This window comes from Venturia canescens, chromosome 8, assembly GCF_019457755.1.
Source record: "Venturia canescens isolate UGA chromosome 8, ASM1945775v1, whole genome shotgun sequence".
NCBI classification, from domain to species: domain Eukaryota; kingdom Metazoa; phylum Arthropoda; class Insecta; order Hymenoptera; family Ichneumonidae; genus Venturia; species Venturia canescens.
Window position 1 is genome coordinate 12,979,162 of NC_057428.1, and position 19,487 is coordinate 12,998,648.

The window sequence follows — 19,487 nt, forward strand, 5'->3', positions numbered from 1 at the left end:
CGTACCGGACGCGCCAATATTCCGTGTCATTCGCGAACTTACGAGAGGGAAAGTATAAAAAATACAATTTTTAAGAAAATTCTCAAACTTGGTCTTACCTTCCTCGTAGCCGCAGCCTTTGTGCTTGCCGCTGAGAATGTCCTGGAAAAGCGTCTTCCCGGCGTCGTTGTCGTGCAGCTTCGTTGGCACCGCGACGCACAGATCCGTCGTTGCGTCCCAAGCGCAATGGGGGTCCTGAAGGGCCACGCAAGCGACGCAGGAATTGGCGTTCACGCTGTCACAGTAGTGCAAGGGGACTGCGCGGATTTCCGAATCCGCAATTACCACCAACTTACTCGCTTCACCGGCGAGATGCACCACTTGCAGATCTTTCACGGCTTGGCCTGTTCGGAAAACGGCGTAATTTTAAATTACTCTTTTTACATTTTCGTGAAAAATATGCGATATTTTTCTCGGTTTCGAGTTTCCTCGAAATTACCACCGGAATATAACAGCTTTTTCAACGACTCATGAAAACGCTTTTATTTTCCGGACGAAACTGTGACAGAACGAAAAATACCAATTTATACTCACGGTATAAATATTAAATAAATCAATGAACGAGTCAAACACAAATAAAATACGGACATTGGTGAGAAGAAAAAACGAGAATCGATTTGTTCACTGACCGTATTTGAGGACCTGCACGTCGCTGACTATGACCTGACCAACCTCGGTGAGTGAGTCTGGTGACCTCGTGTTGAGCGCTTTCAGAACCCGTCCGTCGTCTGTAATTACATTAAAATGGGTTTGCTTAACGAGGTACAAAGCCCTTGATGAATACTCATTATGTATTACGAGGAACATTATTCTCCTCGAAATCTCGCTTTTTACGTCTTCCTCTCTTTCCTCCCCAACACAATCGTTATTTTTTTTTTTTCATTGTTTGTACTAACCTGTTCCTATGTAAAGTATATCGTAAGTTCTGCCATCGAGGGCTTTTACTTGAGGATCGACTGCAACCTTTGTGAATTTGTAACTGTAATAAAGCGTGGTTAATTAGTCATTTTTCGAGTAAATTATCAATTTTTTATGTATAGAAAATGAAAATGGTTTTAAAAATTGTATCTTTTTGAAATACTCTGTATAAAACACGATTCTACAAAAAAAATGTCGTTGCTCGTCCTAAAGTTTATTTCGTGATTTTCTGGTTAAGGAGTTTCGGTACAGGCAATACAATGTTGCCATGCTAAACCATGCTAAAAAGATAAAAAATTTCAAAAAGTTTAGAATTTTATAAAATTTGGTGAACATATTCTTTAGTGCCAAATTTGGCAATACAAATTTTTTAAGATTTTTCTTCTACACAGTTATCGAGTAATTGATCACTAAAGTTCACGTGTATAAGCATAGCGTTTTCATATATATAGGTATACATTCCGGGCATAAGAAATCTGCTTTAATGCGTAATTACTCGATAACTAAGTAGAAGAAAATTTTGAAAAAAATTGTGTTTTTGCATCTGCTTTAATGCGTAATTACTCGATAACTAAGTAGAAGAAAATTTTGAAAAAAATTGTGTTTTTGCACTTGATGTTGACACAACATTATCACCAAGTTTGATCAATTTCTTAATACTTAGACTTTTGTACCGAAACTCCTTAATTGTGCACAAAAACGAGGAAAATTTGTGAATTTTGACAAATTCAAATATACCTCGCGATAAGAGCGGGGTTCTTACAAATTCACTCGGTGTCTCCAGATGGCACTCGAGTGATAAATAACAATGAGGCATTTAGTACAAGCAGAGAACATAGATTCACATGGAACAACAGGGCTCGTGCTCGTTTTCGAATAATTTTTCACTTTTTTGTAAGCTCGTTTGACAGTTGAAGCGAGTCGGAGTAATATGCGTTTATATTTGTACGGTTTTATACGGTGCTGAAGTTTGCAACGGTGGAGTCCAACGAAACGAGCGAAAATAACATTTGCGATTGACCAATTTTATATTTCACGAATCATTGTTGTAGACTGAAAAGCTACGATGTGCAAATTAGGCAGGTAACAGAAGTGGAGAATTACTGGAATTGTTGGAGAGTTTTTTCACATCGTTTCGTTGGACTCTGACGTTGGAAACTTCAGCGTCATGGTTCAATTATAAAATAAATATCGAAATCGCTGATTTTCGAGAATATCTTAATTCTTTTTCGTTCAAATAGGATCCAATCTACCAAAATTTAATACTCAAATGTAAAAGTCAAATTTTGTGGTGACCCGTGTGACAAGGGAGAGAGAACGCTTTTTTAGAAGCCTTCAAAAGACTTCTGAAGGAGCAACGGTACGCCAATAAAACAAAGTTCTGAGAAATGATGAAAAGTTTCAATTATCTCGTTGAATCGAATAGTCCCCATCTTCGTTGTTTCCAGGAGTTGGTACGTGAAATAAAACTTACTTGAAGCTGACTTTGGTGATGACCGGTAGCGCGAAGAAGGACTGTACAGCATCGTCCATGAGAGGATGAGTTTTGACAAAGTTGACAGTGATGTCGGGCAAAGTTCTCGAGTCATTAACACAAGCACCGGGTCTTGGTTCCGGCACTTTCTCCTGAAGTACACGGAGCCAGTTGCTGTTAATAGTCTCTTGTTCCTTGAACGCACCCTGGAATACATCGAGTACGCTGCTCATGGAAAACGCGCAAATGGCGGAGCCACCTATCGAATTGACGGGCGTTGTAAAAACTCCGTAAATCAATTGGTTGTGTTGTCCGGCGTATGAGCCCTCTGTGACGTCACTCGTCGATTCTACAAAGAAACAATGAAAAAACGAAATCACCATATGGCTCGGTAGACTTCGATGGCTTCCGGGAAACGTCGATAAATTTCCGTTTACCCGTTCATTTTTAACGACCTTACGGACGCAAGAGTTTCGCGAGGCGCCCTTCAAAGTCGCAGTGTCGATTCGCTTTATTGAAAATTCTATGGAGCACCCACTGGGTGTTCAAACAGGTGACGAATTTCCACAGGAAATACACGTTTGGCAAAAACACGTTTGAATGAAGAGTTGTACGGTTTCGACGCTTCTATTCAATGGCGGAAATTCAAACCTGCTCCGCTCCGCAGCCCCTGCGGGGGGAGGTGCGGTGAAGGCGACTTTTGAACATTAAATGGAAACCCCCATTTGTCATTCGACATATTTTCGTTGTACGTATAAAAACAGGAAAGTTTCGGCGCAAAAATTTTCCCGTAACGCGCCTTCATCGGGAATTATGCGCGGGACAGTCGAAAAAGTTGGCAGCATCGGTGGTTTTTGCGAAAATTCTCATCGAAAAGCGAAATGTTTGGAACAAAAGTTTCTTCCTGTCGGACACGCGGAGAGTTCAAATATCCTGTGAAAAATGGGCGTTTTCATTCGAAATATCCAAGTTACCTCTTCCCCCCCCCCCCCCCCCCGTGAAAGGGCTCCGGTCAGGGGTCGAGTTTTGACGTAATTTCATCCTTTTTCAAAGCCATCGAACTTTCGTACACGAAGCATATATTTCGGGCCAGCCGGTATCACGAGTCGCCCCGTGACTTATCGAGCCGCGAATCGCGCTCTTTTTGTTCCCCTCGAATCCGGCAAATCGCTAGTACATTTTACGAGCAATTACGAAAATCCAGGTTTCCGGATTCCCGAGAATGTTGTAGTGATTTTATTGAATTTTCTCTCCAACGTTGCTCATCCTTTGACGAAGGATGATTAGAGCTCCGTTTTCCGTCACAAGAATGTCGTGCTACCAACAAAGAGGATCGATACGATCATGCTACCCCCGGGAGTTCCTTTCGCGCTCCCTTTTTTCACTGTTGTACCGACGAACCGTTTATTTTAACGCTGTTACTCAACGTATCGGCGCGATATCGGGCGGAAAACAGCCTCAAAGGAAACAAAACTCCCTCTCGGAAGTTTGTCTCTCATTGATTTTGCCACGCCGCGTCATATTCGTCGTAAAAAAAGTTAATTGCGCCTTTGCATACGACGAAAAATGGAGTGCGTTGCAGCGATGAATAAAATTTCAACATTTACCTCCGGATTGCAGGGCATCGAGGTAATATAAAGCATGAAATTCCACATAAAATACACTTTGCAATGTTACCCCCGGGTCTCTATGCATTCGTTCTCGTTTTCGCTTTACGGCAGTGCTTTTCATTCCCTCATTTTCTCTTTATATGACTTTTATCTTTATAACTATTGCGCAATATATTAGACGATATAAGCTCGGGTAAAAAACAAATTGAAAATGGAACGTGTTTCGGTTTATTTGCCGATAAATATATATTTATATCGATAAGGGTGGTGTTCGAGAGCGGCGAGATCGTGGCCGGGCCAATATGGGAGGGGAAATACCGCGGGTTGTGCGAGTTTCCTTGCAGTTTTGTCGTGTTCGAGGTCTTGAAAACTTTCCCAACAATTTCCGATATTTCGCGCATCCGGGTAAAAATCCAACTGGCAGGATGTCGCACGCTTGCGCTTTATATATATTTATAGCGCCGAGCTATGGGAAGATTGTGATACTCGAAAGGGCGTTTGAGTTCACCGTCGGGATTTCGAAACATACGCGACGTGCCCTTACCATTTTCCCTGCACGATTAACGTCAATTTCTTCACGAAAAATATCTCCGGCACATATTTCTCATCGCACGAACCCTCATGCATTATATATTTTCGGTCTCGTATTTCCTACTTGCTTTTTCGCTGGCGGAGAGAAGCTCGAAAAAAGAGAAAATCATTTGGCTCCTCCAAGATGGAAGAAAACACGATGAAAACCGATAGACGGACGGAGTAAGATCGAACGTTCAAGTTTCACAGCCGCTTAAACTTTTCTCGCTTAAGAAGGGTCAGCCGAAATGTTATACTCCCAAATTTCTTGAATTTTTACCTCCGCGATAAGCTTTCTTGCAGCGTCGATAGATTCCTCGGGCGTCATCACTTTTTCCAATCCTTTCTTTCTATCCACAGCGCTGCATTGTCGATCAATAGGTTCGGGTCGCTTATTTTTGCTTCGTTTTCTCAGACTTTAATGGTCAAAATGAGAACGTAAATTTCCAGAGGCCCGAGCCCGGCTTTCTCGTCACTTTTGGCTTATTTATTTCTATGATTTTCATCGTGGGCGCTCGCGCGATTCGAGCTTGGACCCAAAGGCTGTATGGTTTTGGGAAAAATCGAGAAATTCATGAGTGGAAGAAGAATTCTTGGTCGCGTTCTTGCAAAAGAGCTCTCCGATGTTAAATTTCTTTCGAGCTTTGTGACAATTGAATGCGGAAAGTAAACAACGGGGCGATTTACACAGCGATTATAAAAATCGACGGGTTTCTTCTGAGGTGGAAATATAAAGAAGAGTTTTCGCTTCAAGCATTTTTCACAGACTTCAGCTGAGATAAAATCCACGCGTACTTCCTTCTTCTAATTAGTGACCCTTAATTACTCGAATATCAAAACCAAAGGAGCTCTCTTTAGATTTCTGCATATTGGAATAGGAAAGACTTTTTCTTTCACAGTTCTCCATCCCTCGCGAGTGATACTTTGCAAAGGGAAGAAATCGCATTAGTCTTGCCCTGGTTCGGGGTTAAAATTATTTGAATTCCAAAAGACGCGGACGTACAAATATTTAAAAAGACGAACTACTAACGTCGTCTTCAGAACTTCAACCGTCAACTCCGAATTTCGTTTGCAATTTGATCAAATCTACTCAAAGTTTAAATTTAAGATAAGCTCCGTGTAATTCGTTTATCGGATTTACAATTCACAAATGTTCGTTTTCATTTTCCATTATTACATTTCTATTTACTGTCTCATCGATTAATCATTGCTTTGTTATTAAATTTGAATGGAACGTCTGTTTCCCTGGAAGTTTCGTTCGCTTTTATTTTTGTTCAACTACCTTGGATCGACTCGTTTTCACGCCGCTGTCAGAACTCAAAAGTGGAGTCCTTCGTGCGTATCGTTGATGAGTGACAGTCACGACATGATCGTTTTTATTTATAAGTCATGGCGATTTAGTTAACCATTTTCGTCCATTTGACGTTTGTATTTTCGGCGCTCGTGCACGGAGAGAATTAAATTTGAATTGTGTGGTGACGAACTACAATTCATGATATTATTGTGGGAAATAAATTGAATTTTCCTATTAAAAAATATTATAATATTCATTGTTCACAGCAGGAACTTTTACCGGAGCGTTTAGTAAATTTTGACGTCACGACGATTTTTTTTTACTGCGGACATGCTGGGGGTATCTTGTCGCTATATCGACCCGTTTCTCCCACTCTTTTCATATACTCGACTCTTCGTTGAAGTGTGTTAATGACCGTTTCAGTGTGCTGCGAAATTTAGTGTGATGCATCGTTAAATTCACTAAACGTTTTGTAAATATTAGTTTACGTACCGTAAATTTCACAATCTGCAATATTTACTATTATAAAACTGAGAATTCTGTAAAATATTGAAAATTTTACAATTGCGTTACTGGGATAAATATTTTTCGTAAACTTGTCCCTGCAGTCAAATAATTTTACAGTGAATTTCACGCTAAATATTAGTGTTTAATTCTCTCCGTGTGATTGTGAAAATAAATTTTAATAAATTACCCATTTGTCGCAGGGAAACCGATAAATCAATTTTTTTAAACTGGAAGTGGGGCGATAAATGTCAATATTTATAAAAGTATTTACCGCATTTAATCTGTGTCCCGAGCTGTCAACGTAGGTGAATGAAAATAAATGTTTTTTCGTAATTGTCGTACGAACGAGTTATTTACCGATGAGATTCCGCACAAATATACATTTTCAATAAATCGGCGATATCGCAAAATTCACGAGATTATCAATTTGTTATTAATTCGCTAAATATTTGCAAGGTTGACTCGATTGATTCATTCGCCGAAAGATCGCGAGGAAAAAGCATTTCGACCTGGCACCGAATCCGAAAATGTGGATTTATTCATACTTTGGATGGCTCGCGAAGAGCTTCGTGAAAACCGTCGAAACAATGAAAATACGAATGAATTACCGCATCAGCGCGTTACTCCAGAAAAAATATGAAAATTTGTGTTTTAATGAATAAAACAACGAATGTGAAATAAGGAAAAGTGTCTGGGTAAATAGAGCCTTAAATTCAAAACTGAAATCGAAGAGCCCGATTGCGCTTGTTTTTCCACCATTTTTTCGTCTCCTTTTTCAATAATTGCAAGTATTATTTAGGAGGAGTGCATCCCTTGCCAACTGTTATGAATGGACGGAAAATGGTGATCCGATGCCTACGGGCTGGATTTTTGTTGGTCCTTGGCCACAGGAGCGACGAGTCGGCCAGAACGACAGACAGAAAGAGAGTGATACGAGTCAACGTACGAGCCGGCGTGGTTTGCCACCCTCGTCTGCCATTCTGCATCTCGAATCTCGGCAATGTGCCAGCTATCTCGTTTGAAAGTACGGAGATTTCGATTTTACAAGTACGTATTTGTGCTCGTGTGTGCAAGCATCCCAATGCCATATCAGCAGAGCCCCGTATCCGTCGAGTTTCCCTCGACGCGACGCCTGATATTACACGTTTTTACGATCCGCCGGAGCGTGCTCTCTCGACTCGCGTTTTCTATCCCTCTCAACCCTTCCTGCCAAAATATCGTTCAGCCCCCCCTCCGCCGACCAATGAATGATACATTGATTGGTCGATTTTGTGCAAGTGAAAAAGAAAATGTAAAAAATCATTCTCTACGGGAAACCTCGAATATAGTGAAATGTGCACGAGTTTCATGTCGCGGTCCAAGACTGAACATTTCGTTGCAGAGTCGAATTTTTCTAGAGCGGATTTTTTGTTTATTTAGTTTTTTTTTTCAAATATGCGTTTGCGTACGAATGCTGAGCGAAATAGTGGAATTTATTTTTATTTTTTCGATTTTCGACCTATTTTCATTTGAATTTCACCATTTTTTGTTAGTTTTGTTAAATTTTGGAGACGATTTTGTGGGTGGGGTTCGACATGTCGAATAACCGAATGCAGAATGATCGCTATTTCGAAATTTCAAAAGTTGTTTTGTCAGATTGTACAGAAAAATAAGTAATTTGAAATTATTATTTACGATCGACTATTTAGCAGGTTACCTGTTTAATCGAATATGCCTTCTTTGAATTCGTATTTACTCGAAAATATATATTTCGATAGTTTTCATTTCGAATGCAATTTTTTAACAGGCCATACGAATGTCAAAATTGTGATGGCTCGAAAAGGCGATCGGCCGAGTTTCTACCGTTTCGCCATTTTGACCGTTCGACTTTTTCCTATTTCAGTATTTCAATCGCGGTAATATTTAGTATTTCGTTATAACATTTTCGAAATTGTGAATATTCACAGTATTGCCGATCGCAGTAATTTATGAATCGAAAGAGTGATTGTCGAATTTTCGGAAAATCGATACTTTAGTCATCGTTATAGTTCTATGAGCGATGACTACATAAAAAACTTAATTTTTTATTTTCGACATTCAGAGCTCCAGTCGAATAGTTTATAAACTCGAGATTTCAGCTGTGTAAAATTTTAGTAAATCTAACATTTTATTTAATCTGTACAGTGAGTTGAAAATTAATTGGCAAAGCGGAATGAAAAATTTTCCATTAAGAATCAACGATGCAACGTTCAATATTGTTGCGTATATACCAATGTTTATGATCGCTTATTTTTGGTTCGTATTTTACTATAAACGATTCGGTCGTATGTTTGAAAAAGTATGAAAATATTTAAACAAATGGAGTACATATTTGCGTAGAAATGATACCCTGCCTTTAGATCGGAGATTTTTTTTCAAAACCCCTGAAGTATTTTGATTGAAAAATGTGGTGTTTGCGTTCGAGCGAAATGTATGAAAAAACAGTGAAAAAATTATTTCACTGTTTGATGAAAGGATGCGAAAATTTGTTGCAATATTTGAATACGAATGGTCGGTATTTGCAGAGAAATATTTGATCCGAATGTTACTTCACGGTTCGAATTAAAGTCGACGTTTAGAGTGGAAATCAGAGCCGGAGTTAACCTACAAAACTCACGGAAGATTTTCAATGGGTGAAAATACAAAATGAAGTAACAGAAATTCAATTGACGGAGCGTAATGAGAGCGTGGAAAATTTGGTTCACGGTGAAATAATGATTCTTCGCATTGGAGTTATCAAGCCAAGGTATCCATACACACTAAATGCATAAATTATAGTACTCACGTATCTCGTTGAAATAGAAGGGATAATCCCCCGGGACGGAGCAATTGAGTCTCGCTTTCAGGAAACTCGTCCATCTGTCGCTAAAGGCGTGAGGTCCACCTTTATCGTGTTGGCACACTCTACCGACCCGCGAATAAACGGCCTGCGAAAATCGAGAATAAAAGAATCGTTTGAGCGAATAGTTTTTCGAAAGCCTGCAAATTTCTATGGCGAGGAGGAAGGCATAACGTAATTTCTCGCTAGATGCACACCGTCTTTTTGGCACGGACTTTCCGATGAATCACGCGGCTCGTATGACCAGTCGTGAAATATCGACGCTCCAGTACAGTTCAAAAGTATTGATTCTCCTCGGTTCATTGGCTCAATTATTGAAGTGTCGAAATTATGATAAAATTTGATCGATCTGAAAGGACCAGTGCTTCAAATATTTCTGAAATACGTGCATGTTTTTTGTTTCGATTTCTCAGAGTTTTAAACTAAAAACATTCATTTCTCCAGATGTTTTTGTATGATGGAGAAAAAAATCAACTAGTTTCGTCGCGACAGTTGAAATTTGGCCCCTCGAACGAGGTGTTTTGATCCAATCCAATTTTTTCATGTTCCGACATTAATCGAATTACAACAGCAATGATTTCCTCGATTTCTTAGTGAATGCTTCTTGAATTATTACAAATCGAATATAAAATCGTGGATGTGAATGACGCGCGAGAAAATTTTTCGTTAAAAATTAGATCGCTTCGAATTAGCGTATATTCGAAATGACACAATTGTCGATACCGAATCAGACGGAGCATCGACATTTTGAGCGAAATAAATTTATCAGTGGAAGACCTTTTTTATTTCCATATTTGAAGATTCTCGTTGATCTGATCCTTGTGCTGGAGTATTAAGGAGAAAATAAGGTTTATACGAGGACTAATTGAAGCGTTGAAAGAACACTCACCTTGCCGCAGTTCATGTACTCGACCGCGGTTTCCCGATAGAAGAAGAATACGTAATCTCCGTATCCGAAGGAACTGACGAAGTTCGGGCCTAAAAATAAGCGAATATATGAGCGTCGTTACGGCGAATGCTGCTTTAATTACGGATCATGGGCAGATTTCCTTGTCGGTATCGATTCCCATTCTTGAAATAACAAAACTATAAATAAGGAAGCTCGTTTTTCGATGGGAAAGCGAATAGAAGCAGGCTGACCCGGAAACGTCGAGACATTTCTGTATACAGAGATCAATAGAGTGATGATCGAGACAGTCTGGCTCTTGTGCATGTTCGAGCAAAATAACGATGAAAATGATTCTCCGAGAGCGGACACTCGAGATTCAATTGTCAGGTGTATAAATGAAAAGGGATTACCGAGTATCGGATTGTAATTATTCGGAAAATCGTGTCAGTTCGAATTCGTCGAGAGATTTTGAAATGAAAATGGACTTTATCGATGAATCGTAAATTTATTCGGTTGAAAGTCATTTCCGATTGATATTAATAGATTATTATCTTTGATGGATTAGTCTTCGCGAGGAAAAATCAAAATTGGCCACGAGTCGTGAATGTTTTTACGACTTGATTTTTAAGGGAGCAGGAACCTTCGCAAAGCCAAAAATCGATTTTTTTCTAAATTCCACGAAGCGTTTACTCGGCGTCTCAGAAATATCGTGCTGGCAAACATTGAAATTGGAACTTGAAGGTGTTCAGCAGCCGAGCAGAGATTGCCGCGAACATGAGACAATGTGCCAGCGCACGGGCGCTTTGCTAATATAGCCGCGCGTTACTGATCCTCATTATACCGCTTTTCAATGCATCAACAGTATTGGACATTAATCAATGAGCATTAAATATCATCGTTCGGAGCGAGTGTAGAATTTTGTCGATAGGGGGCAGCTCGCCGAGTGCATCGGCAGAACGTTCTATGTGAGAATAAAATTGATTTTCAATATGGGGGAAAAAAAAAAAAAAATAAAAGTATTATCTTATTTTGAAGAAAAAATGAGAAATTTGGCTTGAAATTAGCTGAAAAATTTCATCGATTGTGGAGGGAAACATTTTTTTTTTTTACCAAAACAAGAGATCGATAGAATACGGTTGATTTTGTCGCCCCCCCAAAGGCCAATTTAATGATAAAAGTAGAAAAATCGATCGATTTACTCACCGTTTAGCTGGTTGAGATCGGATCTTTCGGTACGAATTTTTTCTCTGTGAATCAAGGGTTCACCGCCCGAGAAATCAGCGACGGTAGCTGCATATAATTGTCCACCTGTTTTGACACACAATGGAGAATACAAAGTTCCGTTGATTCGCATGAATAAGTTATGAAAAAGAATGCAATAACGTTGCACTAAATTTGGCGTTTTTTTCGACGAATTTAGCCGATGAAGAAACAGCCTCTACAGTTTTCGCTGACTCGGGTTTGAAAGACTAATAAACTCCTCGAATTATGAATTTTTTTGACGACGTAATGAAGTAGAGACAATAAAAGTCGAGTGCCTATAACCTCATTTTACGACTGCAGAGTTACGGAGCTTATAGTCTATGTGCGCGCTTGACAAGCTATAATCATTCGGAGACTGCAATTGACCTTTGTTCAATTTGCATAATAATTTTGTCGCTAATTTCTTGTAATCGTTACAACTGACACTTACCGTAATTCGTTTGAATTGTTGTGTAAAATGCCCATTTTTAATCTTATTTATAAATCTGAAACTCTCTTATTATGATGAGACTCGAAATTGTCCTTTGTTCGAATAACTTTAAGTGGTTCCATCGCCAGTGTGATTTGTTGCGATTGTGAGAGCAGACAGTGTAATTCATTAAATGGAGAATTTTATTAATTTGTTGTAGAGCTTAACGAAAACTCGAAGACTCGAAATTGCTCGCCTTCATTGAAATAGTTTCGAGATTTGTTGGGAACTAACTTTATTTGTGAAAAAAGTCCGGTTGGGAAAAACGGATTCGAAATCCCATTCGTGAATAAGACTTCTTTCACTTTTTACTAACTTTTATTTTTCATCGTATAAGACAGGATATCGAATGTTATATGAGCGAATCTAAAGTTCGAGCTCACTCTTAGTACGATTCATTCGTGGATTTGGTAGAAAAGCAAATTTTCTACAGAAAGATTATTTTTTACTTGGAATGATTTTACTTTTTGGCAAAACTAGAAACGTTAGGTGCATTTATTAAGAAAAGCTCGTATCCGGGAGCCCCCCCAGAGCAGATCCTCGAGACAGCAGAAAACGATCACGTAGCAGAGAGCACGTCATGCCCTTTCTCCTCTCTTCTTGCATTTCATGCCGAGGTGCGGGCTAGAGCGGGCTTAGTGGGCCACAAATCTACCTGCAGTTGAGCCCTAACCCGCCAAGGGATATTGCAACGCCCGAGAAAGAGCATACGAGGCGGTGCAACAGAGTTGAAAGCGTCGCACGAAAATAAATGAATATAAAATTCATTCTGTGCAGTAAGGATGCCTTCGTTAAATCGAATAAATAGTCGAATTGAGAAAAATCGATAGCAAGAGAAATAACGCAGGGAGTAGTTTATAGAAAATTCGAATGGTCCCCATCGAATTTTTCGTGTTCACAATAAAATGATAAAGTTTGGCGGAATGAGACGAGACCCTTGAATCGCAATGAAATTTTTCTTCGATCAATTATTTTGATAAATTATCACGAAGGATGATGAACGACGTTGCTGTTTCACGTGGAATGGCTCATGTAAGTGGTAACATCGATGAATATAGTGAAAGCAAGTTCTCCTCTAAGGAGAACCACACGCGAGTATATACCGGGGGAAGGAGCAAAAGAGGGCTTCATCGCTCATCCGGGCAAGCTCCTATCCCGTGGTACACGTCGTCGAGGACGAAACTCGAGGAAATTTCGTAGTAAACTAGATTCCAGTCAGCCACAAGACACATGTGTTTCGAGTATATATTCTCCATCGTAAGGGAGTTTTGAGAAAGAAGCGGAAGGGGTTGGGGCGCGGCGAGGGGCAAAGGTGACGCGAATTTCCTCGAGAATTATTGTTATCATTGTTGCATTAAAGAGTGTGTTTTCCGTAGCGAGTTCGAGATAAAATGGGGAAGGAAAAAACGAGCATGTGCGAATGTTTAGAAAAGAAAAAGGTTCGTGCAGTATATTTTACGATCTCGCGGGGTTGAACGTGTAGCGCGGTAGAATTATCACGAAAATTTATCGCTCATGGTCTTAAAATGTGATTTATCTCATTTGAGAGAAACAAATTATAGTTTTCTTGATCCTTCTACGCTCGTGTAACTCGCGGCTGTGATAAATACATCGCGATATTATATTCTTCTCCGTCGCAATGATCATTTTAATAAAATGTTTATCATTGGAGTTTCATTGTTGCTGCGAAGTAGGAAACGAGAGTGGAAATAAGAAATGGAGAGCGTAACGACCGGCTTGTTTCTTCATCAGCGAAAAATTAAATGAATTAATGTACTCACCGGCAAAAACTGCTGTGCTGTTGTGAAGAGGGTCGTACGGACAGAGCCCCAAGCCGTCCGTCTCGCGATCACTCCCCACGTAAACTCCGTCCTAGAAGAGATAAAAAAAGACGTCGCGAGTTAACATAAAGCCATGAAGCAGCTCGACTACGAGAAAAATCGGTGGGGAAAAGGGAGACAAAGGAACGGGAAAAATGGACGAACGGAAGGGCGAAGACGAGAAAGCAGACGGGAAAATAGTAACACGCGACAAACTGTCGCAGAAGAAGTTGGAGAAACGCTTCTTGGGGAAGCTCGTATAGACTGGGACGAAGCTCGTTGACCCCTTCATTTTTCTTTCTCGCTCCTTTCCCCCTGCGTCTTGATCGTTTTCTATTTTTTTTTCATACTACTTCACCTTTTTCTCACCAAGAAGTGCATGTCCACGAGAAATGAGAAAGATAAAAGAGAGACAGCAGCACGTGAGGGCGTACGAGGCTTATCCTAGAGGTAATAGCAATACGTCGACGGTCTCTCTCGCCGATGGCTCGTAAAAGCGAAAAGCCTGGACTATACCAACGAGAAAAAGGCAGCAGAGCTCCGCCAATGAATATGAAATTTGTTTTTCAACCTGGGCTTCTGCCGTCTCGAACCTTGACGCGATTTCTTACTTTCTCCCTCCTTCTCACTCTCCCTGCCTTTTTCTCTTTTTTAATCTATAAAACCTAAGAGCCCTAATTTCGTCTGCGTTCGCACGTAGACGTAAAATCGCGTGATTTTACGTCCGGAGATGCTTCGCAGCATTCGCGAATGAATTGGCGAGTCAAATTAATTCAATCATTTTTCGTCCACTGACAATGAGAAAATTTCGTATTAAAGTGTCCCATAAAAATCACAGTGCCAAAAAGCAGCGTCGAATTCTCCGCCGGACTTTTCTTTATTGAGATTTCGAATCTTATTGGAAGATATTGGAGAGAGCATAGCCGATCTTGGCACATGTAAAGATTCTTCAAGACCAGAGAATGTCATTTTTTCTAATATTGGGCCAAACGTTTTTGTGCAAGCTCGAAAATGAGGCGTTTTCAGTGTGAAAAAGCAGCGTCGTCGCGTAACTCTACTCGGTGATCTTTATTCATAAACTAAAGTGAATTGTTGCTCGCTTGAAAATTCCATTAATCGCTGGATACTTCGTGCGAGTAATAAATTCAGAAAGAACAGCGTTCTGTTAATAAAATAACTCACACGCTTTCGTATAGCAAATTTACAGCATGAATAAACAAGCGAAAACTCGATAAATGCAAAATCTCAATACTTTAGACTTATTTACTTAGTGTAAACAGTTCGACAATCTTGCTTGCGTTCCTGCATTATTTATAGGGCATAAAACATTCGATAATCCCGCACTGACTAATCGCATAAGATTAATTCTGTGCCAATAGGGCACCGCTATAAATTCGAGACTATTGATAAACTGGCGGCGGCATTAAATCGTAAGCTGCGATCGTCAGCCCACAAATATCCAGAGATTCGAAAAATTTTGTCAGACATATTAATAAATCAATGAATTGTCACCAAGCAGTAAGGATAAGTGAAATTTATATAATTATGTGATTGAAAATATCTTTCGTGAATGTAACTTAATCGCAATATTTCATTCGTTTTATTTTATGCTCAACCTTCCGCGGCGACGCTGTTAAGGTACTTCTTTCGCGAATCTGAATATTCTGTAAATAATGGATTTTAAATTACAGTAGAGTAAAAAAGTGCATGCGAATAGATTTTCATCGCTCAAGCTGACATTCAACCTCTTGGAAAACAAACGTTTTGCTTTTTATTAAAAACAGCTCGTTTCACACTGGACTAGAAAAATTTTAAAAAAAGAATTCAATCGAATTGAATAAACAAAGAAAAATGCATAATTCGGTGCAAGTTAAAAAACTGTTACTTCTGCACGTGGCTATAACGCTTGTTATGTAGTTGATAATTATATTCTGTAACGCACGGTTTTGGAAAGCTTAAAGAATCAGCTCCATGAAACTATTCGTAAATCGCAAAAATATTCACTACCTTACGAGTAATTTCACTTTTCGAGATATTTCGAGCTAAATATTCAACTTGCTTTTCGAGTAAAAAACAACTGACATCTCAGAGAACTCCTTGGAAATATAAACATAAATAATAATAAAAAACATGGGAATAAACGTATTTAGGTGTGCGGAGAAAGCTAAAGTTCGCTAAGGAATTTTTATCGCCTCCGCGCGTTGTTTTTTGCAATAGCGTATAGTGCTGGCCTGCATACACAGTAACGATTGGAAAAAGGCGAAGTGCAGGAAAGAAACGTGAGGAGTTGGAAGATTAGAGAACAATCGGCGTTTATTGTGAATCGATTTTCACGAGTGAACTTATGTGTCTGTATTTATATATACGCAGATATAAAGACATAAATATATGTATGTTGCGAGGTGCTGCGTTGAATAAAATATTCGAGAGTTCGTCGGCGAAATGAGTTTTCCTCGATGTTGAATAGAAACGAGAGGAAAGAGCGCTGCGAATTGATCGATCAAATTTCTTATTGATCTTGCCTAGTTTCTTTTTGCGATAGTTATTCGAGAATCAGAGCGAAACGCGATTTCTCGAACGTGCATCCTTAACGTGGAAGGAACGAAGTAAGAGATTTCATATTCACTGGGGCATCGTGTGCCGATTTTTATGCATGCAAGCTGCACCATTTTTGCTCTGTGAAGTCGATCACTTTTTGTTTTTAATTTTCGAGCAATCTTTCGCGCGAACGGGACATCTCAGCGACCGTTTGACGTTGAGATTGGGACGCTGGGAGTCAAAGTGTTGGTGCGAAACGAATTATTAATCGGGGCTACGGACTGCGTCTGTGCGAATATCCGGAGCAAGAATATTATTGGATTTTATCGATTTTCGAGTGAGTTACTTCGCGGCTGAACATCGCCATTAATTTATTGGCTCGCGACGTTGATTATGTTAATCCAGCATGTCAGATTTCACTATTTATATCTATAAAATGCTCGCAGCCTCGACGCGGATTGAATCCGCGGGACGATTGATCACATAATTGTTCTAAATGGAAAAGGAGATTAAAATATAACGGGAATTGGTTCATCTCGACGATCGAATAGTCGCGGATTAAATAATGAGAGCGACGCGATCCATTCGCTTCTCAATGGTTGGCGAAGCTCAATGCACAAATTCCAACACATAGGTGGATCTAACAGCAGCAAAAGGAGCAACAGAACGCTGCGAGATCGGGCCCTTCGCAAGAACTTGAGGGACAAACGAGACGCGAGAGAGAGAGAGAGAGGAGAGAGAGAGAGAGAGAGAGAGAGAGACCGAGTCACTCGTTATCTCGGTATACCAAAACTTTTCAGCTAATTATCATTAATTAGAAAAGTTTAGGGAACGAGTGAGAGGAAGACTGGAGGAGCCTGTGTGCGGATGGTGGCGCTTGGAACGAGCAACGAGTCTCTTCTTATGTGTTGATCCATATAGCACCTCGAGTGAGGGTGTGATACGTATTGCCACGGTTTGGAGCACAACTGGTTCAACTTTAAAAGTTTAAGGCAAGAACCGGCACCTCGTAAATCCAGACTGCAAAACAATGACGTGCCAAGATAGCGAGTGCCAGTTGTGTAACCCTTAACCGTGTGCATGTATCTCGGCCTTAACGATACACTTTCAAACAGATAGATAAAAAAAACCTCAATTTTATATCTCTTTATGAAGCTAACGGTATCGAAGATTACATCTTTGATTTCTTTTCTAGGTCAAACTTGCTGTTTCTCAACACTTTTAAAAATCTTTTCGTCCCGTTCTTTTCGATTTTCCGCAAGCATTTCAGAGTGCAATAGTATTCCGACAGAGAGCTCTGAAAAGATCCAATCACTACGTCGCATCCGAGATAACACGAGAGTGTTTTGAATTTTTTCATAGTTCAGCAGAATTGGATGAAAGAAAAACAAAAATACAATTTATCATTATTTCATTACGAAATATGTTTTTAGTTTTTCGGAGTGAAAAAGCTCTCTTTGAGCACTGCACGTTTTGCCAATTTAATCGAATCCGGTTTTTTTGTCAGGGAGTGAATTATTCCGAGTGTAGCTTTGAGGAAACGCTTACGCGTATGCACTCGGCGATGGAACTTTTTAATTAATATTATCCTCGATTACGTTTTGATTTGGCGAAACGAAGCAGACGCGAGGAACAAAATGAAAGTTGATTAAAAAGTAACATCTTTTTCGAACTTTCCATTTGCTTTTTCATCCAAACTCGATCTGCCATGCTCAGATTCTTTTCCGGATTTGTGAATACCAATAAAAAGTCTGCTTTGTTTCGACACCGTCGTTCCTCTAATCCAAAATGGTTGCTCTCGCATGCATTCACTTTTGCACGATTAATAAATCAGATTTAGCCTAGAGCCAAATAATTAATAGAACCTGTCGATAATGAAACTAATTTGTGTACCAGGCGATTTTATCGTTGCACTATGATTGCATACCCTTATGGAGGGTGTTCCTAGATTCCAATAATTGATTACGTCGATTAGCGCGAGTGATTAAAAGCTATCGAAAGCAAAAAGCGTTAATCCTCGGTCACGCTATTTGGGTTTTAACGCCAACAATAAATTCAATTGAAACTTCCATTAGTTTGCCGCTGAATTCGCAAGACCGAGGCGCAAACGCGATTCCTTCGAACCGTAAATGTTTATCGATACTTTCTTAAAAAACAATAAATTCATCACAATCATGACGATTCATCGAGTCGCCTCAATGGAAATAAAACTCCGCGAGTGTCCGTTCCAAAAGAAACTTGTTTTTTTCCTCCCTCCCTCCCCCGCCCGCCCCTCTTCTTTCCTTAACAAGTCTTTTTATCGTTCCATTGCCTATCGCGCAAGAAAACAGGAGGAAAAAAGCGAATTAACTTATCAGACTTTGAGGTTTCAATTTCGTAGCCGCGAGGCCTGAAAGCCCAGCAGCGATTAAGATGAACAACCCTCTCTTACCATCGAGCGTGTCAAACTTTGAATATTAATGGAGAGAAGCACTGGATTAAACGTACGAGATCAAGCGTTCCCCATCCCTTTTCTCCACCCCCTCTCACTTCCGCGTCTCACCCTTTTCCATTTAAGCTCGAAGAAGGGAGAATTGGAATCACGGGGAAAATTTCTATCCCCGGCAGCTACGGCCCGGTCGAGAGCCCTGGAAAGTACCGCCGCTGGAGGTGTGTAGGCCCCGAGTCAGGGTTAGTGGGTGGATGGGTGAACGTATCTTATCGGCTCCCGGAAGTTCCGTAAATCATTCGGGCCAACGGTGTGAAGAAACGAGTGAGAGAGAGAGAGAGAGCTGGTGCGGTGGATCTAATGGACCGTTTTACGGAATTCCTTCCACATTTATATACAGGCACGAGGGTGCATCCGTGTGCAGCGAGAGCAGCAAAGTCACATTTTTCCATGGATAGGAGAACGCGCGCGCGCGCGGCGAGAGGAAGGATTTATAGAAAAATGAAAGACGCCACCCCGGGGAGAAACGATTTTCCTTTAACCCCGTTATACACGCTTTGCTTCACTATCCTATTCTGAGAAATCCATAAAACGATATAAAATAACCCACAATGATGTTAAGCACGCGATATATTGCATAAAATACGCGCACGAGCCTCTCGATCAATAACCGTTTAGTTACGACAAACGATGACGCGAGATAAATTCAATTACGATTTATTTATGTTACGAGTGAATTGCGAGAGCTAAAAGGAAGCGTGATTAAAAGCCCTTTTTCGTCGAATACTTTGCGCTGTTTATTTACGCGGGC

General features: G+C 40.1%; 1 protein-coding gene across 2 annotated transcripts in view; it reads right to left on the minus strand.

Moving 5' to 3' along the window:
* The window catches only part of LOC122414942 (semaphorin-1A-like), a 223,032-nt gene that overhangs the window by 4,741 nt on the left and 198,804 nt on the right, over nt 1-19,487 (minus strand). For both annotated transcript variants that reach the window (XM_043426638.1, XM_043426637.1), the window contains exons 6-13: nt 13,672-13,762; nt 11,362-11,466; nt 10,159-10,247; nt 9,216-9,357; nt 2,432-2,780; nt 936-1,018; nt 669-767; nt 99-383 (exon numbers count right to left, since the gene is read on the minus strand). In XM_043426638.1, the coding sequence (XP_043282573.1) occupies nt 99-383; nt 669-767; nt 936-1,018; nt 2,432-2,780; nt 9,216-9,357; nt 10,159-10,247; nt 11,362-11,466; nt 13,672-13,762 (1,243 nt within the window). The remainder of the gene's footprint in view (nt 1-98; nt 384-668; nt 768-935; nt 1,019-2,431; nt 2,781-9,215; nt 9,358-10,158; nt 10,248-11,361; nt 11,467-13,671; nt 13,763-19,487) is intronic.